This window comes from Denticeps clupeoides, unplaced genomic scaffold, assembly GCF_900700375.1.
Source record: "Denticeps clupeoides unplaced genomic scaffold, fDenClu1.1, whole genome shotgun sequence".
NCBI classification, from domain to species: domain Eukaryota; kingdom Metazoa; phylum Chordata; class Actinopteri; order Clupeiformes; family Denticipitidae; genus Denticeps; species Denticeps clupeoides.
The window spans coordinates 110,932-120,796 of NW_021630015.1; the positions used below are offsets into that span (position 1 = coordinate 110,932).

Sequence of the window (9,865 nt, forward strand, 5' to 3'; positions counted from 1 at the left end):
TGCGTCGTTCATGTCAGGCAGTGAAATAAAATGATGTGGAAAAAAAACTCCGGATCTAGAACTTTATTATCGTGCACCACAGCGAGCACATGAACAGCCCCAGGGTTACAGAAATGTTCCGGAATGTTCCGGAGCGTCAGCAGCATGGTTGCGGTCATGAGAGGCGCATTACCGCGGACACATGACCCTGAAATCGAATCACGACCACACAACATGAACACAGACGTGGGCGGAGCCTTCAGCAGCAGTCGGCGGCCCTTCTCCTGGACTTCACGTGTTCACCGTCCGAGGTGCTGGTGATCCCTGCAGGAGAAAATCTTCCAGTAATCAGTAGTCGGCCTGTTTCCATGACAACCACCACCACCTTCAACGCCGAGAACGTACTGATGATGTCCCCCGCGCGCCGCGAGCCGCTACTCTCCAGCTCGGCCAGAACGTTCGCCTCGAAGGTGAGCGACGCCACGCGGGCGAAGAGCTCCCTCACGCCCTCACCTGGACGGGCAGAGAGACGCGTTTACGAAACGGGCGGGGCCCGGCTGCCAACCCTGCCCCGCCCACACGCACCTGAGAGGGCCGACACCGCCCAGTACTCCGCCCGGATCTCCCCCGACAGCCGGATGGCGTCGTGCTCCATCTGTGCCAGCAGCGAGGGCGACTGCGGCAGGAGAGCTGAAGGTTAACGGGGTTTCGGCACAGGATGATGGGACGTGATGTTGGACTCACGCTCAGGTCCTTCTGGCCCCGACCAGGAAGAGCAGGATGCTGGACGGGTCGTTTTCTTCCATGGATTCTTCCAACCACTGCCTGGAAATGAAGAAATTCATTCATCCATCCAACCTCCATCCAGTCATTTTCATGTGTGATGAGTGTACCGTACCGGGCGTGGTCCAGAGACGCCGTGTTGCTCAGGTCAAACACCACTATAATGGCTGGAGATAAAAAGTGTGTGAGCAGGCGTGGTGGGGCTGGAGAGGAGCGAGACGACCAGATGTTCCTCGTACCTTGTGCTCCTCTGTAGTAGGTGGAGGCGATGCACTTAAACCTCTCCTGACCCGCGGTGTCCCACCTGGGAGGGAGGAGTCACACAGTCACATGCTGGTCATCATACGGGTCGATGTTCAGGTTCTTCAAAAAGCACAGAACTCACAACTGGAGACTGAAAGGAACCCCCAGCACCTCAAACCGCTCCATCTCAAAGTCCACACCGATGGTGGCCTTGTAGTTCCGCACAAAACTGTCCCTGCAGAACCTGGAGGAACAAATACATCGGCATCATCATCGTCATACAGCAGTTTAGATCAAGAAGGTTCCATCACCGATTAATCAGACTGGTCTTTCCAGCAGCAACGTCCCCAACAACGATGACCTTGGCGAAGGAGAACCTGCAGACGGAAGAATGAATCACATTTACTCATCTTCCAGACCTCCTGTATCTCCGAGGGTCTTCATGTAGTGAACATCTCAGCTCACCCCACCACTCCAGTCCTCTGGGCCGAGCACGCTGTCTTCACCTTGGAATGAAACTCCTCGTTGGTGTGCAGCGCCGCGTCCCTGCTGAAGCACTGATGGGGGACGGAAGACAGGACGTCACGTCTCTTTAACGCTCAACTTGCACTAAATGCACATTCACAACCGATAAAGTGTGTTTTGCCTGAGGGAGCTCGGCAATGGTTCTGTCTTTCTTCAACGGCGGCAACGCACTCATGATGGCAGCGGAATCCTGACCAGAGAAAAAACAGGAAACGTTCACATATTCACTCCCCTCCATCATGTCACTTTGGCTTTTGTCTTCACTTGCCACGCCCTTTTGTCAGCTTTCTTTAAAAATATATTTTATATGTTATTAATTCATGTGACTAAAATTAGTAGTAAACATTTCACCTTTCTGATTCTAAAAAAGTAAGTTTGAATGTACTCATACTGGGTGAAAAGTGTGGAAAGTGTTTTTTTTTATACAGTAGAATTTAATTTCCAGCTACCACAATAAACGTGTTGTGGAATATGAACAAAAAAAGCAACATAACTTACCTTTCTAAATTGCAGGAAAAAAAACGCTTCTCTAATGATCGCCGAAGGTTTAATTCCCGAGTGATTTTCTACAGTTCAAGTTGAAAAAGAGGAGAGGTTCCATGAGAATGCTGAGAACGTGGTTCGGTTTAGAACGTCCTTCGGCGGACACTCACATGACTACAGTTCCCATGATGCCGCGTTAGTCTCGCGAGAGTAGCGCCGCGCAGCCTCGCCCGTGGAATATAGCGCCGGAGACCCCGCACCTTCCTCCTTTTCCAACATGGCCCCGAAGGCGAAGAAAGAAGGTCTGTGGACGTTTCAAACATTTTCATACACCTTTGACGTTCGTCCCCGCGGCTGCCGTTATAATATTGCCCAGGAGTGTGTGTAAATGTTCGGGGATGTGAAATAGATCGGTGCATTAGCGAGGATGTACGTAAACTAGTTTCATCGTGTGGAAGGTGATCTCCGAGCCGCCGTTTCGCCGCCCTCGCTTCAGTAAACGCGTTTAACCGCGTCTTGTTGTGTATTAGTCGGCGTGATCTTGTCGTGATTTACGCTCCGCCTGTCGTTGTGCAGCGGGGTTATTGTCGCTTTTCCTCAGAAGGTGGACGCTCCGCGTTAGCTTAGCTCCGTGTTAGCTTAGCTCCGGCGGGGACCCACGTGTCAATCCGAGTGACGAGGCTTCAGGACACTTTACAATTCACCTGTGACTGTCCCCACCAGCTGTCCCGGCCAAGACTGAGGCCAAGTCCAAGGCCCTGAAGGCCAAGAAGGCCGTTCTCAAAGGCGTCCACAGCCAGAGGAAGAAGAAGATCCGAACCTCCCCGACCTTCCGGCGGCCCAAGACCCTGCGCCTGAGGCGGCAGCCCAAGTACCCCAGGAAGAGCGCCCCTCGCAGGAACAAGTAGGCCGCTTACACTCCGCCGACTCCCATAATCTGCTGATTAAAGGTCCCCGACGTTCATTCTTTTTTTATATATATATCGGCCACTTTGATCCAGTCCCACAGTGAGGTTTCCCAGGACGCCCCGATTGGTGTCTGTAGCTTTAAATGCTGAAAATAAGTGAGACGTGTCCCCTGTATTTATCCATCACCCTTAGTGAGCAGTGTGTGGGGACTCGAACCGGCGACCTTCTGATTACGGGTCCTAACCCGCTAGGCCACCACTGACCTGACTTGTTTCGGTGTCTGTAGCTTTAAATGAGGATGAGAGCGGGCTTTAGAAGATGAGCAGGCTTTAGGGGAAATGACGTCAACAACATTCACCAACCACAATGTTTGGCGCAGACAGGAAGTCAAGTCTGCGTTTTTACCCCCCAAAAAATAAAACTGGTTCTTCAGAATCTACTATCTGTGTTGAAACGGGGGGTATTTTTTCTCTTTGTGACGCTGACGCTCACTGAACGGTGAAGCAGAACAACCAAAACACCCATCACCATTTCTAGCAACTGCAGCACCATAGACAGGCTAGAGGAACTCGTATTAATGTTCAATCATCTCACAGTGTCACATCTTCATGTCTGGGACCTTTAAAGAATTGAATGTTGTGATGTGGCCAATCTCATTTTGTAGATGTTCTAATGCTGCTCTGCTCTGATAGGCTGGATCACTACGCCATCATCAAGTTCCCTCTGACCACCGAGTCGGCCATGAAGAAGATCGAGGACAACAACACACTGGTTTTCATTGTGGATGTTAAGGCCAACAAGCACCAGATCAAGCACGCCGTGAAGAAGCTGTATGACATTGACGTGGCCAAGGTCAACACGCTGATCAGGTGTGTTGTCATGGTTACAGTAGCCAGAACTCGAGCTGTTCCTATCAAGTGATGTCAACTTTTTGGAATCTGAGACTTGATGTTTTCAAAGGAACCACTGATGTTCATAGGAAATGCTTGTTAATGTTTGTTTACCCATAATCCTTTGTGTTACTAACCCCTCCCTCTTCTCCCTCAGCCTGATGGTGAGAAGAAGGCGTACGTCCGCCTGGCGCCAGATTACGATGCATTGGACGTTGCCAACAAGGTAAAGAACCCGGTTCCACAGCCTGTTCTGTAAGCGTTTCTGTGCAGATGATGTAAACACATTAATGTCTGAATAGTGATGCGTTCAAAGGAACCACTGATGCTGAATATATGATGATTATCTTTGTCTTTAACCTGGAGCCACATTAATGATTCACGGTTTTTCTTTCAGATTGGCATCATCTAAACTTCCGCTGGTGAAATGTACAGAGGAATAAATGTTTGTAAAAATCATGGTGTGTCTGGTGTCTTCTCTGATGGTGCATATTGTAACAGGGATGTAAAATGGTTTAGAGATGAAGCGGAATGTTGCATCTTAACCAGTGGAGTGCCAAAATGAAATATATTTAAAGAATAAGATTAGGACCTTTTTAAAAGGGTTTATTAAAACCTCACCAGTTTAATCTATTTAATGAGTTATTGAAACATAATTAAATGTCGTTTGTTCCATTCAACTCATGAGTTACTTTACTACTATCAGTGTGTCACATTAAAGTGGGCGGGACCAACGCTGATCTAGCCTGCGTCATTTCCTACCTGCATTACTTCCTGTTACATTTTCATCTTCAGCGTCCGACGATGTCACTTACCAGCTCTGCTTTGAAGTGACCCGTGAATGGCGCAGAGGACACGTCAGAGCAAACCAATCAGGCTGATAAGTTACTTTGATGGGTCATATTTATGGGCCAATCGGTGTGCCCAAATGAAATAAATATTTGAAGTAATCAATTTGTTAATATTTCCATTTTTTCATGATTCATCTTGTATTGAATTAATAAATTATTTCCCATTTAATTGATGTGGATCTATTAAATTTTGGTCCCTATGGCCTTCCACACTGTTCTTCTGTCGCCCAGCCTCCTGAGGGGCAGTAGAGACCTTAATTTACATTACAGCATTTACCAGACGCCCTTAGCCAGAGCGACTTACAGTCAAGTAGTTACGGGGACAGTCCCCCCCTGGAGACACTCAGGGTTAAGTGTCCTGCTCAGGGACACGATGGTAGTAAGTGGGATTCGACCCGGGTCTTCTGGTTCATAGGCGAGTGTGTTACACGCTAGGCTACTACCACCTTCAGTGCGGTCTAGAAATTAACTTCTAGAATTTTTAATGCTGGATTTCTTCATTACTGAAGTGAAGTGCTCACTGCTCACTAAGGGTGATTGTTAATAAGAGGACACGTGTCACCGTGTGCTGCGCTGCAGCGTTTCACAATGACACTCGCGTCACTTTCACCGCCCTGCTGCGGTCCTCAGTCTGATCTCATCAGGTTCTTGGTCCACACAGCTGGTCTCGGTTCCTGTGGAGCATGATGACCTTCGTGATTTTAATAACGGCTAGATGTTTGTGATAGTGGAGTTGCTATGGTAACATGGCAGGGGAATCCTGATGACATCAGGATGAAAGTTTAGAATGAGTTTCATCAGACTCGGGTCCAAACCGAGCATGCAGGGACATTCACATCTGTGCTGTGGAATGGGGGCACGACCCCTGCTGCACAGATGGACCCCCCCGTCCATCTTCATCCATAAATCCAGCAGCTGTGGACTCCGGGGGTTGTGAGAAACCGGGAAAAGCGACATCTGCTGTCTGTAGAAGGGGATTAACAGGAATCCAGCATCCACGCTCGTCCCAAATAAAGCAGATCTGGTGACGATGACGATGGTTACGTTTCAAACTTTACAAAGTTAAAGTTCCAGCAAGAAAATGAGCAGAGCAGGATTCACATCGATAAGGTCAAGGTCACCTGACGTCACAGATGAGCTCCGCCCACATGGACATGCCCCGTGAGGTCTGGTCGTGAAATCATTAAAAATCATCTCGACCAGCGCTGCAGTTCCCCCGTCCGCCGCGGGCGGCAGCAGCGAGCAGAGCCGGGTTCCCGGTTTCGCGGTCCCGGCGGGTGGAAGTTCCGTGTCGGGTGGGTCGTGGTCCCGGTTCTTTATAAGCAGCGATGAGAGGAGCGCGGAGCAGGCGGGGGCTTTGACGGGACTTCGTCTCTTCATGGACCCTCCAGGCCGGGCAGAAGGTCCCGGCGCGGCCGGGATGAAGAGGACCGGGGTCTCCAGGACTTGGATCTCGCTGCTCGGTTCCGTTCTCGTGGTTCTGCAGGTGGCGTCGACCGGCGGGCTGCTGCTCTACCTGAACCAGGCCGTGATGCAGGTATCTCCTCCTCCTCCTCTTACTCTTCATCTAACCGGACTTTACTTCACACACACACACAGGCGGATTTTTTATTTTTTATTTCTCTGTTGGAACTGGACCGAATTGGCGAGAATAAAGTAGAAGTAGATCAGATAGAAACCAAAATCCTGCTCATCTTCATCATCCTCATCAACCCGATTTACTGTAAACCAGCTGGAGTGATGAAGATGAAATAAAACCAATAACACACACTCGCACAGGCACTCACACACACAAATACACACTCACAAATACACACTCACACAAAACACACACAAACACGCTCACTCACAAACACAATCAAAACACACATACAACACACTCACACAAACTCACTCACAAGCACACAAACACACACGCTCACTCACACACACACTCACACACACTAACACAGACACTGAAGCCACAAAACATGACTCACCCTACAATAATTTTTACATTTTCGTCTGAACAAAATATTTGTGCCACAAGTATTTTTGAATCTTCTTGTTTTGGTTGGTGTTGGATTGGAGTGGGAGGGCGGAGCTGAAGGCGGAGCTGAGGGAGGAGACTGATTGATTATGGAAAGGTTGGGCAAGGGAGAAGACTTGCAGGACTAAAACAGGTTTTGTACGAGGAGAACGTCATATTCTATTACTAGGAACAGCCAAAGCAATGTTCTTAAAGAACAAGGCCCTGAACTCTGGTGAAGATAAAGGTAGAGCTCAGGACAAGGCAGGAAGAGGAGAGGAAAGAGTGAAGGTGAAGAAGGAGGGTTGCAGGAGAAGATTCTGCACTAATTAGAAGGTCATCAGTGGGCGTGCGCCTGTGGACTCACCGGTCTTGGCCCTGTGTTGACAGGTGAGGACTCAGACAGTGACAGAGGAGATGCGCTGTCTGGGTCTCCTGAACGCCCTGGAGAGAGACCAGGAGCTGCCTGATGCTCTTGTGCACATCTTTGGAGAACCTTGCATCAAACTGGCCGAGGGGATCAAGGCGTACATCACCAAGGTGCGTCACATGACCACAGTTTAAAGAACGTCAAGGGTCTGTTCAAGGGTCCGTGACCTTCTAACCTTTGTACAACATGTTGGTGACATCACCAGGAGTCACAGTTTCAAGGCTGAATTTGAAGGAATGTTTTGAAATGGAAGTCTTTGAATGCAGGTTTGAATTGACATACGGCTTAGATATCCCCACACATCACCAGATATCATCACCAGATCCCCACCACATCACCAGATATCATCACAGATCCCCACAGATCACCAGATATCACATCCCCACACATCACCAGATATCATCACAGATCCCCACAGATCACCAGATATCATCACAGATCCCCACACATCACCAGATATCATCACAGATCCCCAGATATCATCACAGATCCCCACACATCACCACATATCATCACAGATCCCCACACATCACCAGATATCATCACAGATCCCCACACATCACCAGATATCATCACAGACCCACACATCACCAGATATCATCACCGATCCCCAACATCACCAGATATCATCACCGATCCCCACACATCACCAGATATCATCACAGATCCCACAGATCACCAGATATCATCACCGATCCCCACAGATCACCAGATATCATCACAGATCCCCACAGATCACCAGATATCATCACAGATCCCCACAGATCACCAGATATCATCACAGACCCACACATCACCAGATATCATCACAGATCCCCAGATATCATCACAGATCCCCACACATCACCAGATATCATCACAGATCCCCACACATCACCAGACACAAACAACCAGAGTGGCTAGCGGTAAGAAGCGGCCCCGTAATCAGAAGGTTGCCGGTTCGAATCCCGATCCTTCAAGGTGCCACTGAGAAAGCACCGTCCCCACACACTGCTCCCCGGGTGCCTGTCATGGCTGCCCACTGCTCACTCAGGGTGATGGTTAAATTGCAGAGGACACGTTTCACTGTGTGCACCGTGGGCTGTGCTGCTGTGTATCACATGTGACAATCACTTCACACTTTACACTTATATAATCACAGATCCCCACAGATCACCAGATATCATCATAGATCCCACAGATCACCACACATCGATGCTGCTGGGATCTGACTGGTGCTTCCTGGGCCGCCGCCATTATGGCTCCAGGGCTGGAACTGTTTCCAGTCGCCAGAACAAAAGCTGTTAGTCATTAATTCCGAAGACAACGGATTCCCACGCACATCTGGACGCTCGAGGGGCTGCAGAACGAGAACACAAAGACACGGGGGGGCGGGTTCCTGGGTCTGAAATATAAAAACATAAATATAAAAGTCCAAACATGATTTATTTTTGGTTTCTGATCTGCGTTCTGCTGCTTTTCTGTTGATTTAAGTGTTTCTCCAGATTTCCTCCTGAATCTGATCCCACTGCTTTTGTTCTGCAGTGTTTCCAGCCTCAGGACGGGTTAAGCGTTCTTCAGTCCCGTCCTTTTTGAAACTCGGCACCTTTATTAAGGGTCTGGCTGTGGGGCGGGCGTGGCGGGGCGGGGCAAGCTCGGGTCACTTCATGGATCCATTTCCAGCTGAAGGCACTTTTTGATTCCTGTTTCAGGTGACTGAGGAACATCCTCTCCAAACACAGCATTCCAGGTAACACAACTCCATAAAGCCGGCAGGTCCACAAGTTCAACTCTCTTCAGAAGACTCACAGCAGGATTCCTGTTCTGTTCTCCTTCACCTCCAGAACCCAGGGAACAGCCCAGAATGACGTTCCTGTCTACGCCAGGTCCAGAGGGCATCTGCGCACCTGACGCTGCGAGACACGGGACTGCAGGGTGTGTTTTGACCCAGTACACACACACCTACACGTTCTGGTATTCTTCATACGGAACGTCTGTCCTCCGTCCCCAGACCCCCGCCTCCCAGGTGCCCCAGCCGGACCTGCACCAGTCCTGCCTTCACCCCCGTCGTCTCCTGGGGCAAACCACAGCTTCGGCTCACAACCTCCGCAACCTGACCCTGTCCAACGGGCGCCTGCGCGTCCCGCGTCCCGGGCGCTACTACCTGTACGCCCAGGTGTACTTCCGGGACCCGCGGGACGCCGCGTCCTCCAGCCACCAGGTGGTGCAGTGCGTCTACAAGAAGACCGCGTACGCCCGGCCCATCCAGCTGCTGAAGGGCGGTGGGCACCCAGTGCTGGGCGCCGGAGAGCGAACACCGGCCCTGCACTCCATCTACCAGGGCGGCCTGTTCGAGCTGCGCGCCGGGGACGAGATCTTCGTCTCGGTGTCCACGCCCGCTGCCGTCCACGCCGAGGACTCGTCCAGCTACTTCGGCCTGTTCCGCTTCGACCTGTGAGTCAACAAAAGGCCACCTGACCTCCGGTCAGGTGACTCCCAGTAGGGGGCGGCCCTGCAATCAGAACGCTGCAGGACGGGCTCTGCAGTGCATGCTGGGAAGGACATTCCAGATCCCACCATCCTGCAGGAAGTGGCGGAGCGACCTTGTAATTAAAATAAATATCCTCCTCTGTTTGTATTTGTGTCTGGCGGGTGGTCACCAGCGGAAACCGCTGACGTTCCATGGGGACGCGCGGGGGAATTCTCTCAAGATATACTATCAGCTGTGGGTTCTAGAGCAGACAAACACACACACACACACACGGGCCCAGAAAGGGAATAAATT

At 50.4% G+C, this 9,865-nt stretch overlaps 1 protein-coding gene, 1 non-coding gene and 2 pseudogenes across 2 annotated transcripts; 3 read left to right on the top strand and 1 right to left on the bottom strand.

Moving 5' to 3' along the window:
* Positions 1-147: 147 nt before the first annotated feature.
* LOC114780419 (ras-related protein Rab-34-like) lies at positions 148-2,167 on the bottom strand (annotated as a pseudogene).
* Positions 2,168-2,214: 47 nt separating this feature from the next.
* LOC114780408 (60S ribosomal protein L23a) lies at positions 2,215-4,271 on the top strand. Its single transcript, XM_028967686.1, has 5 exons — positions 2,215-2,315; positions 2,737-2,917; positions 3,615-3,791; positions 3,969-4,038; positions 4,210-4,271. Exons 1-5 carry the CDS (start codon positions 2,291-2,293, stop codon positions 4,222-4,224), a joined length of 468 nt encoding a protein of 155 aa, XP_028823519.1. The 5' UTR covers positions 2,215-2,290; the 3' UTR covers positions 4,225-4,271.
* On the top strand, positions 4,080-4,143 carry LOC114780456 (small nucleolar RNA SNORD42). The gene has a single exon (XR_003747185.1). It is a non-coding gene; the product is annotated as a small nucleolar RNA SNORD42 (small nucleolar RNA).
* A 1,677-nt stretch (positions 4,272-5,948) lies between the features above and the next one.
* Positions 5,949-9,548, top strand: LOC114780445 (tumor necrosis factor ligand superfamily member 10-like; annotated as a pseudogene).
* The last annotated feature ends 317 nt before the right edge of the window (positions 9,549-9,865 follow it).

Excerpts from the sequence above, each read along its gene's own strand:
- LOC114780408 (XM_028967686.1), top strand. The coding sequence starts at position 2,291 with ATGGCCCCGAAGGCGAAGAAAGAAG. Across the intron at positions 2,316-2,736 it reads CCCGAAGGCGAAGAAAGAAG|CTGTCCCGGCCAAGACTGAG; the intron begins GTCTGTGGACGT and ends TGTCCCCACCAG. Across the intron at positions 3,792-3,968 it reads AAGGTCAACACGCTGATCAG|GCCTGATGGTGAGAAGAAGG; the intron begins GTGTGTTGTCAT and ends TCTTCTCCCTCA.